Here is a 22,511-nt window from a genome sequence, read left to right as displayed (position 1 = left end):
GAACCTATGCTTGTTGCTAACTTGCTATCCTCCCACGCTGACCAACAGAACCAGAACCCACGCCAAAAAAAAAAGAAAAAAAAAGAAAAAAGAAAAAGAAAAGACTCTCTCTTGCTTTTTCTCTTTCTCTCCCCGGGTCCATTCGGGTCGGGTCGGGTCCGTTTGGTAAACCCAGACCCGACCCAGAAAATGATTCGGGTCCAATTTTAGGCCCCGACCCGGACCCGCGGGTCCTAAAATTCGGGTCGGGTCGGGTCTACGCGGGTCGGGTCGGGTCGGGTCACGGGTCGACCCGACCCATTTGCAGCCTTAAGTAGGGGTGGCCATTGCCCTATCGCGCAATGTCACGAATCCCCTCAGCCATCGTAGTCGAGTCTCTCTTCAGAATGATGCAATTTGTCTCTAGAATCTTTCTCGCATAGGTAAATCTCTCCCATGCTGCTCTGAGCTCCGCTCCAATAGCGGTCATATCATAGGTGTGGCGCCCACCTGCCGCAATCAACCTAGAATCACGATCATAGATCACAAACCCCATCCTTCCTCTGCCTCCTCTCACCAAGACGCCATCAAAGTTCACTTTGAGGTAGCCGGGAGGTGGGGGCTCCCAAGAAACAAGAGTAACTCGGAGCGCTGTAGTAGTGAAATGGAAGCCTCAGATGTCCCTAGCCCACTCTGGTGAAGATGCCTGGGAAGCAGCGGTAACCTCAGTCGCCTGACGGATGACTCTGTCCACCACAGCCCTCGGAGATGCCTTCCTACTATCAGAAGTGCGTGCATTCCTGTTCAACCAGATGTGATATGCCATATAAGCACAGGTGATGCCTCTCTCCAGAGTCTCCAGTCTCCTCACTAATATCCTCGGGTGGTCTAGCAGATCCCTTGTTGACTCTGCACCCCGCGGCAGGAAAACGAGCGCCCTCTGCCAAACCTGCATCGCCTGGGGACACCTTAGAAGGCCATAGTCGATGGTCTCCTCCGTGTTCGTATAGTCCTCACACATTGGAGTAATCCTGACACCCCTACTTGCCAACACACCCCGAGTCGATAGTGGTGCGGACACCAGTGCCAGGTCAGCCGGTCGCCACAGGATCCAGCCAGCTCAGCGGATTCCAGCCGATTCAGCCAGCCTGATTTTATTTTAGATTGATTTATTTTATGTTGATTGGGTTTATTTGCATATTGTCATTTGGGTTTATTTGCATATTGTCATTTTAGGAGCTTTTTGGAATTATTTTATTTGTAGGGGTTATTTGTTATTTTGTGACCCTATATATATGGGTCCATCCTGATGTTTAGGGTTTAATGAATTAATGAATGAAAAAATTGGTCTTCTTCTTCCTCCTCCTCTTTTCCTCTTTCCCTTCTTCTTCCCCTCTTCCTCTCCTCTTTCTCTCTGTATTTCAATCCGTACTTCCGTCCTGCATCAGCTTTGGTATCAGAGCAGGGCTGACTTTGCCTCTGTTGCTGAAGTCGAAGGATCCAGTTTATGGACGGACCCCCGCCGATTCCTTTTCGGCCTTTTCCTCACCTGTATTTTGCTAGATCATTTGCACCGCAAACGCCGGAACGCACGGAAGGTCGTCGCACGGCACGTACTCCGAAGAAGAAGGGTCGCTCCCTTTCTTCATTATTTTCTTCCCTGTTCATCACCTCACCCACCGAGAAGAAAGAAAAAGCAAAACCCTCCCGTCGGTCGACTGTCTTCCGGCGTCAATCCACAGATCGCCTTCGCAAGACGCCGCCGCCGCCCTCTCTTCCCACCGTCGCTGCCTCCGACGCTCTCGCCCTTTCTTTCCCTCCTTCTCTCGGATCTCACGCAGTGAAGAAAGGCACTGTCGCCGGAAAACCCCAAGGCAGCCCGGGAGGCAAATAAGCCGGCCTCCTCGTCAATTTCTCCTCCGATTGTCACTGTGCAAGCATCACCCACCGCATCCGTTTCGCCGCGCCGCCGATTCGCCTTCGGTCGCCGCCGTGCTTCCCCGGGGGTTTCGGCAGCAGCTTGCTGCCACCGACCGTGGCCGGACCAAGTGAAGGACGTCGCCGCCCCGTTCACTGCCGCACCAGCACCCCGCTCCACCGGCGCAACGTCTTCCCGCACCCACCGCCGCAAAATCAGGCGAGATCCGGCGGAAGCGGACGGACGGTCGAAGGTGGAAGACGATCCACAGTACGGGTAAGATTTCGACCCGTTAACCCATAACCCATTAGCCCGAACCAATTCAAAAAAAAAAAAAAAAATTCAAAATTCAAATTTCAATATTGCGGATCGGACTATCTTAACGGGTTGGGTCTGTTAACCCGATAACCCGAATCCACTTGGGTTATAAAAAAAAAAAAGAAAAAAAAAAAAAACGCTGCACGTGACGCGTAAGTCACGCACGTGCCGCGGTTTTATTTCTCTTTTCCCCTCTTCTTTATTCTCCCGATCTTCTTCTTCATCTCCGATCACCGCCTCCCGCCGCCCCACACCAGCTCCCACATCGTCCCACCACCGACATTCCCGCGGCCTTCCACTGCTCTCTGCGCCACCGCCCTTGTCCCACCGCCGCTGCCATCTTCGCTGCTCGCTCCACCGCGCCGCGCGCCGCTCACGCCTCCTCCGTACCGCCGCTTGCCGCTGCTAGTTACTGCCGCACCGCCGCGCCGCCGGGTTGCTCCCACCGCCGCGCCGCCGCGTTGCCGTCGCTGCCGTCGACTACTGCACCGCCACTGTCAGCTCTGACAGTCATCACCGCAGACCGCTCCAACCGTCCTGCATCAGCTCCTCCCTGCCAACAGTTGCTCCGACCACCACCACCGGACCCTGCAACGCCGTGACCTTCTTCCCAGCATCATCTCAGCTGGAACATCTTCGGCAAGCACAGGCCTCAATCAGCTCTGGCCCCCAAGTTGCTGATATCAAGTCCACCGAGTTGCTGTGCTCAGACCCGATTCGCGCTATTTGCATCTGATCGTCGCCCCAACTCAGGTCAGGTTTCTTCCTTACTGCAAATTTTATTTGTTTGTCTAAATTTAGAATTAATTAACTCTTAAGTGCTCTATTGATATTGCTTCCTGAAAATTCAACACATCCACTCCAAACAACACCAAAATCCTAGTAGTAGCCTATCTTTGTTATTAATTGTAGGGCTACCTAATCTTTGGGAGTTCTTTGAGGCTCTGTGCAACCCTGCAACACACTGAATACTAGTACTATTTGACTGCAACTACTTATCTGAATTTGTTACGTAATTCAAAGCCAATTTCAATTGCTTGAGTTAGCTTCCGATTATATTGAGTATCTACTTTGCAATTTTGAATTCATTTCATGCATTAGGTCTACTTAGGAACATTTATAGTTGGTCGGATCATACATTTTGACATTCATTTTATGCATCTACGTAGTGGTCGTGACGCATCTCATCCTGAGTCCCAATTAGGCATGGATTCCAAAATCGAAGCCCTATTAAAAGCGATCCAAGACACGAATGCTCAAGTCCAAAACACTAATGCCCAAGTCCAAAAAACTAATGCTCAAGTCCAAAATACCAATGCCCAAATCCAAGCAAACAACTTTGATAATAGGCATGTTCCAGGTCACCATTATGCCTACCCTCGCCCTAGAGGACCTGGTCCCATTCCTCATATTGATAGAGGTCACCGACATACCGTAGAACCCAGAGAACCTCGTGACCCTGATGAAGATGTAATGCGAGGCATTAGGGTTGAAGCCCCCACTTTTGACAGTCGTCTTGACCCGAAAGTCTTCTCCGATTGGTTACACGAAATGGACCACTTCTTTGAGTGGTACAATTTGTCTGAGGATAAAAAAGTTCGATTCGCCAGAATGAAGCTCATTGGTCGAGCTAAACTTTTCTGGCAAAGTACCGAACATTTGTTAGCTAGGAGACATCAACATGAAGTAACTGATTGGGTAGAGATGAAAGAGAGACTTAAAGAAAAATACCTGCCCCTTAACTACCAAGACGATCTCCTAAACCGATGGAACACTAAGTCCACATTTGTAAGGCGCCCTGACACACAGAGCACTCCCACCGGCCTTACTTCCTTAGGGTCCAAACCTTCTGTAGGGTCCACTACTCATAGGCCCCCTCCTATTGCCCATGTCACAGGCCGAGACACTAATGGCAAGGGAATGCTTGGTGAGCCTCCCAAACCACATTCCAAAATTCGGTGTTACAAATGCCAAGGTTTTGGTCACGCTACCTCCCAATGTGCGAACAAATTTTTCGTTATTGCTCAGCAAGAGCAGGGAGGTGACATAGATGACTTAGAGGAGCAAATCTATGAACCAAACCTCGATGACATTCAGGACATTGAGGAAGAGTGTGATGACAAACCTGAAACCCTAGGATGCACCCACACTCCACCTAGCTCGCTTGCACAGTCAGATAACGAGTCTGACCAGTCTACCATGAGTGTAGTTGGATATGCCCTCGCACAACCCATCGAAATTGATATTAGGATTTCTGAGCCTGCATATGCATTTACACAACACATTCATAAGTTGTATCAGGAAATCCATAAGGGCATTCATACATGTACTGCTCAGTATAAGATGCAAGCTGATTTCCGTGCTAAAGAATTTCAAACTTGGGGTTACGTAATGATCCATCTTAAGGAATTGCAGTCTCTTAGTATTGGACCATTCAGGGTGTTGCACAAGGATGGCACTGACGCCTATGCCATTGACTTTCCATTTGATTTCGGTCATAGCCTTACTATTAATATTAAAGATTTGGTTGCAATCCCTGATGACTCTTTTGCTGCACACTCTCCTGCGCCTGATGTTTATCCTATTATTGATTCCATGCCATCTTCGTTTCCTTTTACCCCCCATCGAGCACAAAAAGAGTATATTGATTCTATTTTAGCCGAGCAAATAGTTTTTACCAGTGATGGAGGCATCCAACATTTTCTGGTTCGTTGGCGAGGACGACCAAGGTCCGGCTACACTTGGATCCAGCGCGAGGAGATACCGCCGATTGACCCGGACTTGTTGGAGTACTACCGGGGCTTTACCGAGCCGCTTTCGTCGAGGTCGACTTCTTTCCACCCGAGGAGAGTTGGTGCGGACACCAGTGCCAGGTCAGCCGGTCGCCACAGGATCCAGCCAGCTCAGCGGGTTCCAGCCGATTCAGCCAACCTGATTTTATTTTAGATTGATTTATTTTATGTTGATTGGGTTTATTTGCATATTGTCATTTGGGTTTATTTGCATATTGTCATTTTAGGAGCTTTTTGGAATTATTTTATTTGTAGGGGTTATTTGTTATTTTGTGACCCTATATATATGGGTCCATCCTGATGTTTAGGGTTTAATGAATTAATGAATGAAAAAATTGGTCTTCTTCTTCCTCCTCCTCTTTTCCTCTTTCCCTTCTTCTTCCCCTCTTCCTCTCCTCTTTCTCTCTGTATTTCAATCCGTACTTCCGTCCTGCATCAGATAGGCAGCCCCAAGCCACTTTCCAAATAAACAAGACCTCTCGGGGGTGCACCTGCATCCTCCATATCCACCTGCTCTCAATTTGCCGGGTGACCTCACTGCCCATCAGCACCTGCAAATCCCTGGCACACACCCTTGCTCTTCTTGTCGAGGCCCATAGCCGCTTGTCTCTCCCAGCCTCACCAGGGATCGGAATAGCTTGGACCCTCTCAGCCAATTGCTCCCCAAAGGCATCTCGAATCACTGCTCCATTCCATCGGCCCCTGCCTAGACTGAACAGGTCATGACTCTGCACCCCGCCAATCTCGTCGAGTCCACCATTGCCGCATCCTACCCAATGGTTGGTCAATCACCCAAGCATCTCTAAGGACAACAATAGACTGGCCATCTCCGATGGCCCATCTAATCACTGGAAGCACCACCGAGGCATTTGCACATATCTCTTTCCATATGAAAGAACTATATCGCCCCACCCGGAAATCATCCATCACCGAGCACACATACTATACTTGCCCCTCAGAAGGGCACACCACAGACTGTCTGACTCCAGAATGTACATGGTTGCATGTCTCGCTGCCAAAATTTTCCGTCTCTTTACTAGAGAATGCACCCCCAGACCCCCTGACCTAACTGGCTGGCATATCACCTCCCATGCCACAAGGTGGACACCTTATCTACTCTGTTGCCTGTCCCAAATGAAATTTCTAAACAGCTGTTCCAAGAATCTCATGCTGCCTCCTTTAAGGCTCATGACTTGGGTTAGCTACGAAGCCTCGGTTACAAGGAGTTGCTTGCTCTTCCTTGCTCTTTGTGGGATGGTGGGGGATGGTGATTTATAGATGTATTTTCCTATTTCCGAGCGTATTGTCTCCTATATTTGTAAAACATGTGGGTTTGAGTTGGTTTCAGGTTGAGCCAGCTTGCTTTTATGTACAGTGTTGGATTTGACAACCGTTGCAATGGACAAATTTGGGTCCATGAGCCGTCTTTCACGCAAAAGAGGGATTCAAGAGCTCCCAGGAGAATTTGGCTTCTTTCGGACTTCTCGTATCTACCGAAAGATGAACAGTACAATAGACTGGGATACCTTCTATACTATGCATCATTCGAGAGAGTGTTTTTTAGAAGATCAGGACTTGGTTTCGCCTTCGCTCTGCCTTTTACTTTCTTTTGATTTTATTGGCTGCCCCAGCGTGAGTTACCGTTATATCAAAAAAACAACCCCTTCTTTAACTTGCAGTGTTCGCTTCAAAAATAGTGCTGACAGTAAATAATAAAGTTTAGAATCCTTTGAGAACTATGTAAGATACAATTTAATGGTTAATGTTGCGAAAAAAGATCAATCATTATTCTTTCATGCGGAAGTTAGAACCCAAACCTATAAACAATAGTGTTGCTTTGATTCTTTTCTTCGAAAAGAATTAGGCAATAATATATGAGATCTAGATAGAATATACGTATGGACCGGTTGTGATGGACTTCTTGTGTTCTCAAATATAACCCCGACATTTTTTTTCTTTTTTTTTTTGCTTTGAACCCCCCGACATTTTTGGAAAGAGAAATTTCAAAAGGAACTTGCTTGCGGTTGAGTAATGCTGCGATACCAGGTTGTTGTTTCTTTGATTTTATTTTTATTTTGTCAGATATGGCCTGCAATCGCATCCGTTTTTTCACTTGCAATTTTTAAATATCCAGACTAATTTATTAAATTAATTTGTAAAACCTGGTATTTCATAATTATCTCTGTACTACAATACGAGTCCTACCTTAAATAACCTTTAATAAAGTCTCCCCAACTCTTCCGTCTATTTTCTGTCAACCAAGTTCACTTTGAGATCTCTATCCACCCATCCTCTTATCTAGTTGAAGGTCATCCCTGGATCTCCCATGGCCTCATTTCAATCCAATTCCTCTTCCTCCCTCCTTTTTTTTTTTATTTTTTATTTTTTATACTAAAACGGGCATTTCATATATCACGGTACAAATACACACAATAGAATCAAAAAACAAAAGTTCTCAAAGTGCTCCGGACATCTCTTCCTCTCCAGTCCATAGGATGCCTCCTGAGTGGCTCGCTACATATGCCGCCATCCAGTCGGCTGCCCCGTTAGCTTCACGATATACATGCATAGTCTGAAATGTAACGTCCTCTCTCACCATCATCCAAATATCGAGGAGCAGGGAATGAACTCCTCCGTCACTGGTTGAGCCTTTTCGGACCTAGCTGATCACCATCCTTAGATTTCTCCCTCCTCTTCACCATCCTTGTCTTGGACTGGACCTAAACAAAAAGATGACCCACCTCCAACATCCTCCTGCCAGTTGTACACCATCAAAATCCATCCTACAATGCACTACCCACCATTAAAGGGAATTGAACAATAATCGTTTACCATTCAAAAACCTCAAACCTTGCCCCAAACTGGACTTTGGGTCTAGACGGTTGACGGTAGAACTACTGGCCATTTATTGATACAATATATTGTGCCGTAACTAGGCAGGCATTGGAACGACTCGGATAGGTCAATGTTGGAACAATAATTCTTCTAGATGGCCGGGTACAGTGAGATAATTTTGTTTAATTAACTTAGAAGCTGTTTTTCACTAATATGTCTCTACCATTGTAAGAGTCTAAGAGATACCAAAGCCTATGAATACCCCCTCCTGTACTCAATTTTATTTATTGAAAATTATTAAAGCTTCTCTTTTTTTAATAACGACACATGCTGTGCTTCTCTCTTATATGGTGAAATTCTTAATCATGGAGCATCTCGAAGAGAGCATGACCCTCTTGGTAGCCCGGCAGGAAGCAACTAGTTACCAGTTTCCTATAATTTAGTTTAACATTTAGATCGCTTTGCCTTTAATTTTTAAATTAATAATTGCTTTCAAATTATAAGCTAAGGTTTATTTTCTTATGTCACTTTGTTTAGTCTTTCACCAGGTATCTCTAAATTTTGCACTATGCCCTCTAGCCTGCTCGCTTGCACAAGCTGCACTTTTGCTTCCGTGAAATATTCACCACCCCTATTGTCACTGCTTTATTTATGGTGAGACTTAATAAAACACTGCACAGCTTCCTCCTTTGGGAGCATCATGGTGAACATTCTTAGGAAAGCCACCAAGGTGGTAGCTCAATGGCAGCGTGACCTCACTTCCATCCTCGTGGTTCCGAGTTCGAAACGTACGGGGTCGATTAAATTGTGAAGACCGGATGCCCCCTACTCGAACACGTGGATTGGGAGGGGTGGTGCTAGGTGTAACGTACTCACACGTGGTATGATGGTATCGAGCCGGAGCCAGAAAAGTAGCCGAGCCGGGCCCACGGGTGGAGAGGGTATGAGTAAAACCGGCCAGGGTGCCCAACACACGGTCATTTCTGCTCGCATTGAACACTCTCCTGGCGGGACGGGGGCCCAGTGGGGGCTGCTATGCGGGGGTGGGCTTGTCTCTTCCTGCCCCCTTCCCCTTTTTTCAGTAAAAAAAAAAAATTCTTAGGAAAGGGCCCGAGCCAAGCTCCAAACTCATTGGAAGGAACTAAGGAATCACTGCTCACGCATCCAAAGAGAGCATGGTGTTGATCCCAGTCTATTAACTTGTATAATTGATTTCTTGTGTAATACAAATAGATAGGGCTTCATTGATAAGTACTACAAGATCTTGTGCATGATTAGGTAAAGCACCTCATTCATATGTGTGCCAATGCTTTTCATGGGACAAGGATTCGATGGACTGGATTTTGATTGGGACTTCCTCCAAAACACTCAAGAGATGGAAGACCAGTGCTCGGGGCAATACCTACTTCATTCTCTCCTCTATGACTGCTGCTTCCACAACTGTCTCCACTTGGTCATATGCATCCTTTTTTCCATCTCACATCTATTGTTTGGATCTGTATCAGCTTCTAGGGTGCGTTCGTGTCAATGACATAACGAGCTTGTACACACACTTCTAAAGCCACCTAATTAGCTACTGCACCGGATGCATTTCTTCAAAGATGTCCTAAAGTTCCTCCACCAAACTATAGTACAAAATCATCCCACAGGATCTGTGATGGATGGAGAACGAGCTTCTAGATAAACCCAAAATTGAACTAAAGGAAAACGAGCTTGATCTTGACTAAATGGATTTACCATGAAAGTTCAATCCTTGAACCCCTTATCCAATTAAAGATCATACTTTGAAATAAACTTTTTTTCAAAGAGGGGGGGGTACAAAGGAAGCACCCTCTCAGATGCTCGATAAGTTGAGGAAGCATAACCCATGTTTGTCAAAAATTTGGACATAGTGGATGGTACAAAAAGCAGCAGCTCACAAGCGATGGATATAGGACATAGCTGTTGTTGCTTTGCCATGGATTACGTGGAGGGAACATTATAGCAACATTTTTAGCAAAAAAGAGGAGAGTTGACATGAAATCTTAAATCTTATATGGAGGATGGTAGTAGAATGCATATTAGCAAGCAATACTATTCGAGGCTTCCCCTAGGTTCTAGGGTTTGATATCCCCGCCCAGCTAAGGTGTTAGGAACCTATCTAATAGGAAAACTTTTATGAATAAGAATTTTGTTTAATAATGGGATAATGCTTATGATAGCATCAAGTGGTTGTAGGACAAAAGTATCCTTGATATGCTTTGAATGTTTCAAAGGATCTTCCATGCAAAACATATTTCAAAGCACCCTTAGTATATGGCCCATAGTTAAAGAATTATCCGCCGCACAGATCTTAAAACACTCCAGACTCCTTCATTCATCTATTTGCACCAATCTCAAAGAACCTTAGTATATAACCTATAGTTAAGGATCACTCGCCGAACAGATCTCAAAATACCAATAAGTCATTCATTCATTCGTCTGCACAGATCTCAAAATATTCTTAATATATGATTCATAGTTAAGGAACATCCACTACATGGATCTCGAAGCACTTCAAACACTTTCATTTATCTGCTTGCATAGATCTCAATGCACTTAGTATATGGTCTATAGTTAAGGATCACCCATTGTGGAGATCTTAAAGCACTCCAATCCCTTTTGTTCGTCCGTCTATATAAATCTCAAAGCACTGTTAGTATATGACGCATAGTTAAGGATTATCCACCGCGCATATCTCAAAATATTATAAACTTCTTCATTTATCTATTTGCATAGATCTCAGAACATCTTTAATATATGACCCATAGTTAAGGATCACTCATCGTTCAAATATCAAAGCATTCCGAACCTCTTCATTCATTCACTTGCATAAAACTCAATGCATTCCTAGTATATGGTCTATAGTTAAGGATTACTCATAATATATATTTCAAAGCACTCTAAACCTCTTCATTCATCCATATGCATAGATCTCAAAGCACTCTTTATATTTGGCCCATAATTAAGAATCACTTATTGCACAAACTCAATGCATTTGAATTCTTTCATTTATCCTCCTGCATAGATCTTAAAAAGCATACTTAGTATATAACTCATAGTTATAGATCACTCATCGCATAGATCTCAAAGTAGTATGAACTCCTATATTTATTTTTCTGCACATATCTCAAAGCATTTTAAACTTCTTTGCTTATATTTACGGTCAAGAGATATTTATAAATGTGAGAGAGGAGGAGGGTATATTATTATTATTTTTTTGCTAAAGCAGGTAATTTATACATTACATGTATGAATACACCCAATAAAGTCATAAAATAAAATATCGCGGAGCGTTCAAGGCACCTCCCCATCCCCAGCCCACAAGGTCCTACCAACATGGCTGGCCATATAGGCAACCACCCAATCCGTAGCCCCATTAGATTTTCTAAATACATACTTGGCCTAGAAGGTCCCTCTATCCCTCATCATCACTAAAATGTCTCGAAGTAAGGGATGGTCGCAGCCGGCACCCCTCGGACCCCTTGGATCTAACTGATGACCGTGGCCGAGTCATTCTCTAGGATGACTGAATTGGTTAGTAGCATTCGCCAAGCATATCGAAGGCCTGCTTAGACAGTCCTCAGCTCTGTACCGAAAGCCGAAATATCGAATAACTGACAGCCACCCACCGCCACCACCATGGAGTTTGTTGGGTTTCTGATGATAAAATCCGCACCTCCTCTCGTGTCTTTATCCAAAATAGTTGAGCTTGAGGAAGCTTGGGGATATTATTATTATTTGGAACGGGAGGTTGGGATGGTGGTTTGAAACAATTTGGAAATTTAAAAATCTTTAGAATTGAAGGGGTATTTATATAGGGGCACGCCAAAGTTTGCGAGGTGTCAATATTACTTTAAAAAAAATTAAAAGCGCCGGGTCCAACGCAACGTTGGGTCGGTTCTCCTCCCACCCCTCAATGCAAATTACTAGGATGCCCTTCATTAGCTTCTGTACGCCATCCCGCCGCATCATCTGCGGTTGCAGAGAAAGGTAAAGTGAGCGCACCGACTGCCTTCCTGTCCATCGCTTTCTCCTTCTTCGGTTTTCCCGTCAATGATTTCTCTTTCTTGAAGGCTCGGCCCTTCTCCGATAACGAAAAAAAACCTTTCGATCTCTTCGCCCTCTCTCCTCTCTATTTTCTCAGATACGCGCCGGCTGCGCCTTCCCCACTTCTAGAGGGTATTTATTCTATTCTCTTTCCCCTTGATTTAAATCCAATTTTCGTTGATTTCTTGGATGTTTGATCGCCATCATCGTCTAGGTAAGCCAAGGAACACTATTAATTTGGAGTTTTTGGTGCTTTCTTGGATGGTTTTAATCCTTTTTCTTTTGTTAACTTTGTTAATTTTTTCTGTTACGACTGTTAGATGCGTCATCCTGCTACAGTTTTTGAGATAGATCTTCTGAAGGTTTTTTTTTTTTTTTTTGGTTCCCCTCGGCTGGGATGAGTGCGGTCAAGGTTAATTTGATTTCTTTTCTTGGTTTTTTGTTTTGTATTTTAGATGCCATGCTGCGGTCTGGTTCCGATCGTTATTGGAATTAGGGTTTCTTTGCGGTTGTGATTTTTTTTTCTTTTTCAATTTTTTCCTAACGTTTTGGTTTAGGGATTCTTTGGATCATTTGATCTGGTGCAGTATATCGTGATGTTTGAACGTTCTGTTCTTAGTGATGCAAGAATGCAGCGCGTAGTTTGTAACGTTTTGGTTCTGTTCTTATAACGTTTTAGTTTGGTTGGTTTTGTTCCATTATGCATTGAGTTGATGCTTTGCTATGGTCGGTCCCTTTCTTTTTTATGGAAAAATCTCTTAATTATTGAAGCAAATTTGTATAGGAAGCTGGTTAGGTTATTATTAGAAAACATGGTACTAGAATAGCTTCAAGTCATCTAGGGCAATTTGCTCTTTGATTCGCATATTAGTATGTCAACTATTTGTTGGACAGTTTGTAATCTTGGGATTTTGGATCATAAAAGTTTGAAGTACTAAATTGCCAACAATTGTTAGCTGAGTTGGTTGGCATCTCTCTTAAGGGCTTGCCCTTGGATGAAGTCGAGGGTGCATATTCCATGTATCGCTCAAAGAAAATGTTTTAGCATTAAGTTCTTGTTTCGGATGATAGCCCCTAAAGGTCATCACCTATTGGTTTCTGCCAAGAATATAGATTGGATTAGTGTTTCTGAAATTGTTGCAGTTATTACATTTGTTGCTTGTGATATTTATTCATTTTATCTTGTTGTATGCTATAGGTGGAGTGGATGGTTTTGCTTATTAATTAGCAAGAGGTGGATTGCACTCAAGGAATAATATCAGACTCCCTAATTTCACAGTGTTGTAATTCTTCTTTACAGCTGTAAGATTCATGTAGTCCAGTACCATTTGTGTCAGTTTTCTTAGTTTCCCTCTACTGGAATAGTGACATAAATGTTAAGTTCTTCTGTAACATGCTGCGGAAGGTATACCTTTTAGCTTGTCCTGTCCTTGTCTAGTTGTTTTCATCTCTGCTGTGATAAATAGGGAAGAATGTGATTGGTTGGACCATGGAGCTAATGAGTTTGTTAGAAGATTTAAGCAGATTATAGCGAGGTTGTCAATGGGTAAAAAAAAAAAAAATCAGATTTTCCGGGCATTACATTTTACGTCTATTCATAGTCTTAATATAGTTATATCATTCCAGTTTAATATTCACATATTGTAGTTCAGTTTATATTATCTCATATGCTAGATCATTTTTCAAACTCATGGCAAATTGCGGACACCTGTTTTTTTCCTTTATTTTTGCTTGCCTAAAGATCTCGCTCCATAAAATGTTCTCCCTTTTTTTTTAACGAGTCACCACCACCATGTCTTGAACCTTTTTTTTGAAAATTATTGACTTTTTCCTCTTATTTTTATGAAACTAGGAATCAAACCAGAGGAGAAGAAAAAAATTCTAGGGAATGGCTTCTCACAAAAATTATTTTTTTATAAAAAAATTAACAGATCAAATGGAAGAGAAATTCAGAGAAATGGAATGAAAAAATGGCCACTCAATTGCTTAAATGGCAATGCAGGGACAATTGGTTTAAGTGGTCAATTGCTTAGATTTCTAAGCACCTGTATACATATTTTGACATACTTTAGTTTTCTCACCTGTGATTGATGTTCTAGTAGTTGATCGCTTGATATTAGAACTTGGTTTATGAAATACATGTAAATTTTTTTCTTTTGGCAGGCTTAAAAAGAAATCCTTTGCTACTTAATAATTTATACGGAGGTCCATATTTCCCTTCACATGTTCTCGAAATTTATACAGTTTAGCAAGCATAAAGCCTTTATCAAGGTTAGTGGACAAACTTCAGCTGCTTCTTGGAATTATTGAGCACAAATACCCCTATAGTGGAGAAGGTTGCTCATTCCTACTCATCTAACACAATCTTGCATAATCCTGAAGTGCCTGGTGCTTTATCATGTTGCTGGTGTTATCATTTGCTTTTGCATCCATTTTAACCTTATAATTTTGACTTTTTATTTCATGTTTCTCTTTCCAGAATGTTCCCAATTAACATCCATATAACATAGAAGGGCTACTCACTCCCACCAATCGAACACATTCTTCCCTAATATTTAAGTGCTCTCTCAATGACAATGGTTATTTTCCCTCAAATTCAATTTTACTTTATGATTTTGGTTATGCTTGTCTTTGACTGTCCTTGCATTTCTCTTGTCCAAAATAAAATGTTTCATATATATTCACATAGAGCTAAGTTCACAACCTGCAATATCACCTTTTTGTTTGTTGCAGAATTGCTCCCATTTGCTAAGCACATGTTGCATGCTAAGTTTTAGTTTGTACATCCTAATAAATAGGCATAGAGAAAAAAACAGATTTTCTATCAATTCCCTTCTCTTGAGCAGACATGAGACAAGGCAAAATTGCTACCCCTAGCCCTTTAACATCTTGAGTAATTTATATTCTGTGAGTTGCTCTCTTCACTGGAATGGGTTGCTTTGGGAAAGTGATCTTTCACTCAGCTAAATTTGATTCAAGGCCAATTCAAGGAAAGCAGATTATTCTCTTTTATCCAATTATGGAAATATTTCTGTTTATCAATATACTTTATCGATATATAACATAGATTCTATTATATGATATTATGTTGTGAGTATCTGTATATGTGTTCTTTTAATATTTTAATATTCCTTCTTTACAACTTACAAGCTGTTACATAAGTGAGAATGCATTGTATGTCTAGTCCATTCCAGTAGCCCCATTAGTGAAGTAAGGTTCCCTTAGAAAAGAAAAAGAGAAAAAGAAAAGAAAGTCCTCCTTCATTTCTTTCCATGACTATATTATATTTTTCTTTTGTTCTCACTCTCCATTTGTTTGTTTCCTTTTATTCTCTTTTCTATACCTTAAATCTTAATTGTTTTCAACAGGCTATATTTCTAAGAATTGACAATATTGTAAGCTCAATAGTATTAAAAATAGTTTCCGTTAAAAAATATTACATTTGTTCAATGGTTTATAATTTGTTAACTATTATTTCAAAATAAGTGCTTTTCAGTAAGTGTCTCTTTGACTGCTTAATATTTTTCAAGTAGTCCATTTTGATATATAGTTTCATCCAAGGATAATAGAATAATGTATGATCATCTATTCATTTTGACAACTATGTTATGGAGATCATTATAATATAATTTCTATTTGATTTGTCAATCCCTTTGTTGTCACGGTATTCAGAAGTGCAATGAACATGCATACATTTAGGAAATTGCCTTATTTCCCGTCAGTGTCTTAGAGGTTTTGCATGGTGATGCACCATGTAATGTGCTTCTGGATGGTTTTATACTCAAATCAGCACCAAAAACATGCATGGAATTTGTTTCACTTACAGTTTTTTCTATATGCTAGGCATTGTTCTGTACGTCATGTGGTAAAAATGGCTAATCCAAAAACAGGCATAACTGAGCTTGTACGTGATGAAAATCTGATGTCTGTAATGTCCGAAGTTGTGGAAGAATTTTTACATCTGCTGTCCCAGCGTGAACTAATATCCAGCAAAATCAACTTTCCTTTCACAAATCTAGGGGAGCAATAGGTTTTTTACCTTTATAGGACCTGAGTGACTAGAGTGATCACTAGTGTAGAGGAGAAAAAGGGTAGGACTGTAGGAGGCATCACCGAAGGAAATAACATAAATAAAAATCATAGCCTCTTGGCAACCATTGGTTAGCTTAACATTTACTTTGGGCCTTGCGAAGCATCTTGACATCATAGATCATACTCAAAATGTGACATCTCAAATCGCAGTGCTTACCACCACATTGCTTGTAGACGATTGTTCCATAGCTTTTTGCTCCCTAAGTAATTATAGCCTCATCTTTACATTTCATTCTAAGATTGGTTGCATCTTTATAAACCAAACTATCACTTAACCATCTTTTACATTATCCAGCTCCCAGTTTGCATTGGATTTGAATAAAACTACAGATATATGATTTTAGAAACATGACTGTAGACCTATCTAAACAATTCTCCAACTAAATTTGGGATCACATCACTTTATTGGATTCTGTATGCGGATGTGTTATAAAGAATCGAACTATCAGCTTAATGCACTAAGCATGTGCATCTTTATTTTTTTTGGCTATATGGAGGTATTCTGGGTGGTGTTTCTATTGATGGTTACTTAAGCTTTACTTTTCACATTGGATGGGCAAGTGGAATATCTTTTTGGCTTCTTGATCTTTTTGTCTAAGAGAATTCTTCCCCAGCATGTAATAAACTCCGAAACTCATAGGAGGATGTGGAACTAAAAACAAAGCTGTTTGTGACTTTATACATGGAACTACTATATTCTTATATGCCCATTTTTATTCTACTTAAGGATAGTATGCTTTTTTTGGGTGGGCTATCTTGCTAGTTACTACTGCCCATTTACTTAATTATGTATGTGCTTGAATGTATTTTGATAAATTTTAGCCAATTAGGCTATATAAGTCTTAGAAGTGTTGGGTTGTTAGACACCGAGCTGGTAAAAACCAAGAGAGGGAGAATATAAGGAATCTGTTACAAGCTCAGGCATAGCGACCATTTGAAATATCAATTGAGGGTCATACAACAGAATTAATGAAGATATTACGATAGTTTAAATCAAGGTCCGCCGTACCGGTACCAGTCGGCGTACCGGTGACGGCCCGGACCGGTACGAAACCGGTGGCGTACCGGCCCCGTACCGGCCCCGTACCGGTCCCGTACCGGTCCGTACCGGTCCCGTACCGGTTCTTCAACAATAAATTATCGGTACTGGATTTTACGCTGATCCGGTACCGGTCCCAGGCCGGACCGGTACGTACCGGCCCGTACGGACCGGTACGGCAGACCATGGTTTAAATCTTAAAATCCATTTCATATAACATAAAGCAATTCACATTCTTTTAGATTACTTTGCTGACAAATAATATCTGCATGAAAGAAATCTTGGTTGAATAATTGTAAATGTTTTACATGATGTGTAGGAAGATGAGATGGTTGTATTTGGCTACTAACATTATCTTCTTTTAGAACTGTGTTTCATTCGGCTCTTTGGTGTTTTTGGGCCTCTGAGATAAACCCAGCTCCTGATATCAAAAATTGTTATCTCTTTTGTCTAGACTCTTCGAAGTATCGGTGAGCTCTGGAAGATTCTTTCTTGGTTGCATGAGGTTAATTTGCGAAGGTAGATCTCCCTATCCGCCAACTGGTCATATAGGTTTTATGTAAAGACCCTTTCTTGCCTACATTTGCTTTTGGGTGATTAGTTAACACTAGGTTAGAGAATTGACATTAGACTACCAGCTTGTCATGGGAATTGCTTGATCCTCCTCCCATAAAGCCTCCCAAAATTATGCTTTGTAGCCAACTTCATATTTTATGTACAAGGTTTGGATGACGGTGGTGGTGGTGGTGGATGCTACTTTGGTGTCTTAGACATGCATTCTGCAGTATTGACTTAGGATCAGGTAAGGTAAGGCATTATAAGTCCATTTTGGATATTAGCATATTATCTAACTTTCTGTATGCAGATTTTTTATGAACAGATGTGGTTATCCTTTTTCCTTAAATTTTCTGAAGTCCTTCCAATAAATTTGATGATTTTGACTCAGTACAACCTCTAACATGATAAAATTTGATTTTAAACCTTTGAGAAAATACCTTCATGGGAGATGAGGAAAAAAGGAAATCTTGATTAAACATTTTCAGAAGTTTTTTCAATACAATCTGCTAAATTTCGATTTAGAGGGAGATGTAGCTGCATGCCAACCACAATGAAATCAAGGAAACAGAAAAAAAGAGAAGAACTTAATAAGTGAAGGTAATGACATTGGAATCAACTTCGGAAAATATATGGACAATATTTGGCCTCATTGGGAACCCTCTTCAAGGGTTGCAAGAATGAGAAAATGTTTGAAAAATGATCAAGCCTTTTTTGGCTATTTGATGGGAAAATTTGTATAATAGCAAGATGATCTAAGAGCTGTCTCATGATGTGAAAGTTTTTCAATTTAATTATGTGATGTTAAGAAGGAACACTAGAATGTTTTTATTAAGAGTCTAAATGGAATGCTATAAATAAACATTGACTTGCAAGTCCTCATTTTGAAAGGTCTATCATAATCGTAGGGGTGTTGTTGCATTTATATTTTGTGATTTTAAAAAATGTAGGCTGTATGAATATAGCAACGACTTGGAGCAATAACATTAAAAGATTTACTTTAAAAGAACACCTGAGGGTCCAAGCTTAATGTTGAATATTGATAGCCTGTTCAACAAGAACTTACTTTCCTCATTTTGGGGTCTGGTCCATAAATTGGTCTGAGGAGTAGGAAGATTATTGGAAATTGGGATTACTGAAGAAATGTAGTTGATTATAGTTGGTATGTGTACGATGGGCCTTCAGTTTATCCAATTGATGTTACGAGGTTATCCATGTGGTAGTGCTCTCTTGGTATAAATGTAAAATTCTTTTCCGTGTTGATAAGAATGTCTGTTGTCAAAAGCAGTAACAGGATTGGTGACAGAGTGAAATCTAATGGAGTGAAAGATTAGATAAATACTGTTAATGGTTTGATGTGGCAAAATGTGTAGGAATATGGCTGTGTAATATGTTTGACAGCATATTTGGCGATTGCCTTACGGGGATTGTAAAGAGAGAGAGAGGGGGTCATAATCTGCAGTAAAGAGTTACATCAACTGGATAATGAACCAAGTTTTTATATAATACTTATGTTGACTGGAAAGGATCTTATGTAATCAAGCTAACAATATAACTCTGGAGAAAATTGTAACATATTAACCTTACTATTAAGCTTTCTATGTTTCCTAAAGGATTATTGATCTTAAATCCCTATTTGTGATATCCAATATGAGCCAATGATGTTCAGATTTTCACTATTTATGGCCATTTTCTTGCTCCACCCTTTATCCCAATTTTTAGCTATCTTGATGAATAACCTGGAATACTGAGCTAACATTTTTGGTGTTGGATGGTTAACAGAAGTTCTGCCGATAATATATTTCTATTGTGATTTCAAACTAACACAGTCACCCTGAATTTCCTGCACATTTTTATGATTGTTGACAGTTTTAGCATTTTTGCAAGGAAATCCATGGATTGTGGTGAGGCAAATGCCTATGGTGAACGGCATTCTGTCCTTATGGGTGCAATTTTCATGTGCAACCGCTTGACAAAGAAGGAATGCCTTGAGCGAAAACTTTTTGGCCTTCCCTCTCGCCAAGCAGGTTTTCTGAAGAATGTTAAAGCTGGCATGCTGTTATTTCTCTTTGAGCATGAAGAGAGAAAACTATATGGTGTGTTTGAAGCAACTTCTGATGGTGCATTAAATATTATGCCTAATGCTTTTCTCTCATCAGGGAAGTCCTATCCTGCTCAGGTATAGGAATATAAACTTACCTTACCTTCTCAAATTAATATCTTTCTCTTAAGATTGAGTTGAAATATTTCTTCCTTTAGTTTAGGTAATCCTTGCTATTTCCTGTATTATGTTGTTTGTATTCAGATTCTTTGCAAGCGGATTTGGTTTTGTAAACCACTGTCTGAAGATGAATTTCGTGATGCTATTAATGAAAACTACTACCAGCCCTACAAATTTGATTTTGGTTTGTCATATGACCAGGTTTGCTTCCTCATCATTTTTTAAAGATTTGAGAACCATTTTAATATCATTTATAATTCATTTAGCTGATTTCGACTAATTTGATATTCTTTTGCTTAATTGAATTTAGGTTTTAAGGCTTATTCACCTATTTTCTCTAAAGAAGATTAGAGTATCGCAGTTCCAGAGAGGGATGCCCAATAAACTCATAAAACAGTTTGAAAACTCATATTTGGGCAATGAGAGGGTGCGTGGAAAACCCGGGTCTAGCTTTGATTCATATGAACATAAGCCTCTTCTAACATCGGATGATTCTGTAGTTGTCTCTCAACATGGACGGGACCCAACAGTACCTTGTGCTACCAGAGCACTACCTGATTTGACTCGTTCATCATCTCAAAATGATTATGCTCTGAGGAGAACATTTCCTATTACTTCTCCCTATGTTCATCGTTATTACGACACTGTCCCAGGTTGTGGGGCTGAACTTCCCTATATTGATTTAGGCTTGAACCGTCCTTCCCTGGCTGAAGAATTGAATGCTCATACCAGATATTTCTCAGACGCTCAAGTCCCTTATCTTAGAAGCCAACCATCATTACTGTCAGATCCGAAGACCTTTGAGTTGCCTTCTAACTACCGGAGCATGGATGTCTGTGCCAGTGACGGGACCTATAAAGGGTCATCCTTCACTATTTGTGAGCCTTCCAGGGTCGGTTTACCTTCAATAGGTTCTGTAGGCTGTCCTAAACCTTTCATAGGTTCTGGAGGCTGCACTGATCTCCAAGACTACAAACACTCATCCATCCTTGATCACCATGACTCATCCGCCAGTAAGATTTTTGCATCACTGGGAATGAATATGACAAAGGGCATAGATTCTAGGCCCTCCTCGCACAGTTTGGGCATTGCTCATGATGATCCTAAAGCAACTCTACAAGATGATGGTCTAAGAGGGCAACACCGCTGGGTCTCAGGGCCTTCTCCTGACTTTATCTCTTTGCCAGAAGATGACTCCTCCCTCTTCCATAGTAGTCTTTCGAAGGATGCATCTGTTATAAGTAATAGTTCATTGGAATTTGAGGAAGGCAATGGCTATCAAGAATTGAGGTCTTATCAATTAATGCACGATGAAGGTTATGATGATGGGTATTATCCAACTTCTGTGAGCTCCAGACTCCATTCGGATAATTATCAAAAGAGAACTAGTGTATTTTCTCGCTTGTCAAAGGCTTCAGAAACACGTAGGCAATGTAAGGTGGTATGCAAGCCATATAGAAATCCATCATTGGATCAACTTTTAGATGCCTTGTCTCAGAGGAGAGATCTGTTGAGTAAGATGGACAAAATGGTGCCGCAAAAATCAAGCATTCAGGATGATGACCAACAATATGAGAAAATAACTGATATGGAACCAGTGTTAGCTACATCAGTTGGTGAGTTTGAAACAAACAGCAAGGAAGTTGCTGAAGAAAGCAGTGAAATTCCTTTCTTGAATTTTAAACGTAGGAGTGAAGTTCGGAAGATGGAGGGTGGAAATGAAGCACGCGCTGATATAGAGGGCCGCAGTGATGAGGGATCGTTGGGAAAGAGGAGGAGACTGGTTAGGCCATCCTTCTGTGAAGATGAATGCCAAGATGTGCAAAAATCCTCTCAAGAAATCGTTAGAGGCGGTGTGTTGGTTAAAAATGGTGAGGCTGAGAATACGGTAGATGGTGATTCATCAGTCAGAATCTATGAAGAAAGTGGAAATAAAAGCAGTTCATCACCAGCTGGATGTACTCTTTCTTGTGTTATTGATAAATTGAAAATCGACTCTAATGGCTTAAACGCTTGTATGAATGACACTGCAGGAAGATGCTTGCTGAAGTCCAATGCTGACCACACAGTTGTGTCAACTTGGAATACTAAACATGAAGAAAAAGCAAATACTGCCTTACAAGCAGCTGGCGTTGATCTTTCTGTATTGCAAGGTTACAGCGAATCACGGCACCAAAAATTTGGTGAAGGGAGTGAAGCATTCTTAGTTAAAACCGATAATATTGAGTCAGAAGATTACCGTCCGCTCAAGTGGGAGAAGATTAGACTTGCCGAGTGACCAACAAGCTTGGAGAGTTGGTTCTGAAGTCCTTAATGCTAGGCCATCGATCCATTTTGGGTTCATCATGGTTCATTGTTTTTGAGGGCAGTCATTCCAAACTACTAATACAGCTTACTGGTGTGTGTCTGTGCAACACCTGAACTTTTGGTTACTTTCTTTTACAATCGTTTGAAACCTTAGTTTCCCTTTGCTTTAGGACATGGTTGTAATAGGCGAAGTCCGGTCTTTGACTAAATGGACCGGACCACCTGATATTGTCGTAACCATGTAAAGCATGCGTACCTGTATATTTTTATCGACTCTGATGCTGTAACAGAGCGAAGATGGTATTTGTTTCTCTCTTTCTGCATCTAAAAATACTTGTATATTTGGTAGTGCGTGACTGAGATACGTAATAGATTGTGATTACCTAA

At 41.2% G+C, this 22,511-nt stretch overlaps 1 protein-coding gene across 12 annotated transcripts; it reads left to right on the top strand.

Moving 5' to 3' along the window:
* Nucleotides 1-11,841: 11,841 nt before the first annotated feature.
* Nucleotides 11,842-22,511, top strand: LOC103718793. 12 transcript variants are annotated; one of them, XM_008807762.3, is made up of 7 exons: nucleotides 11,842-12,042; nucleotides 13,109-13,212; nucleotides 14,074-14,181; nucleotides 17,496-17,560; nucleotides 19,484-19,775; nucleotides 19,902-20,018; nucleotides 20,128-22,511. In XM_008807762.3, the coding sequence occupies exons 3-7, from the start codon at nucleotides 14,134-14,136 to the stop codon at nucleotides 22,093-22,095; spliced, it is 2,490 nt and encodes an 829-aa protein (XP_008805984.2). In that variant the 5' UTR covers nucleotides 11,842-12,042; nucleotides 13,109-13,212; nucleotides 14,074-14,133; the 3' UTR covers nucleotides 22,096-22,511. The 12 variants fall into 12 exon arrangements, with proteins under 12 accessions (XP_008805984.2, XP_017701123.2, XP_038970203.1 ...); XM_017845634.3 differs by lacking the exon at nucleotides 13,109-13,212; XM_039114275.1 differs by having other exon boundaries at nucleotides 13,109-14,181.

This window comes from Phoenix dactylifera, chromosome 16 (genome assembly GCF_009389715.1).
Source record: "Phoenix dactylifera cultivar Barhee BC4 chromosome 16, palm_55x_up_171113_PBpolish2nd_filt_p, whole genome shotgun sequence".
NCBI lineage: Eukaryota > Viridiplantae > Streptophyta > Magnoliopsida > Arecales > Arecaceae > Phoenix > Phoenix dactylifera.
Note: the sequence above shows the minus strand (reverse complement) of the source record. Positions and strands in the feature narration are given on the sequence as shown.

Bases quoted from the DNA above. Each gene is read 5' to 3' on its own strand.
- LOC103718793 (XM_017845634.3), top strand. From the start codon at position 14,134: ATGTTCTCGAAATTTATACAGTTTAGCAAGCATAAAGCCTTTATCAAG. The intron at 17,561-19,483 runs GTAGATCTCCCT...CATTTTTGCAAG, and splicing joins CATGAGGTTAATTTGCGAAG to GAAATCCATGGATTGTGGTG. The intron at 20,019-20,127 runs GTTTGCTTCCTC...AATTGAATTTAG, and splicing joins TTGGTTTGTCATATGACCAG to GTTTTAAGGCTTATTCACCT.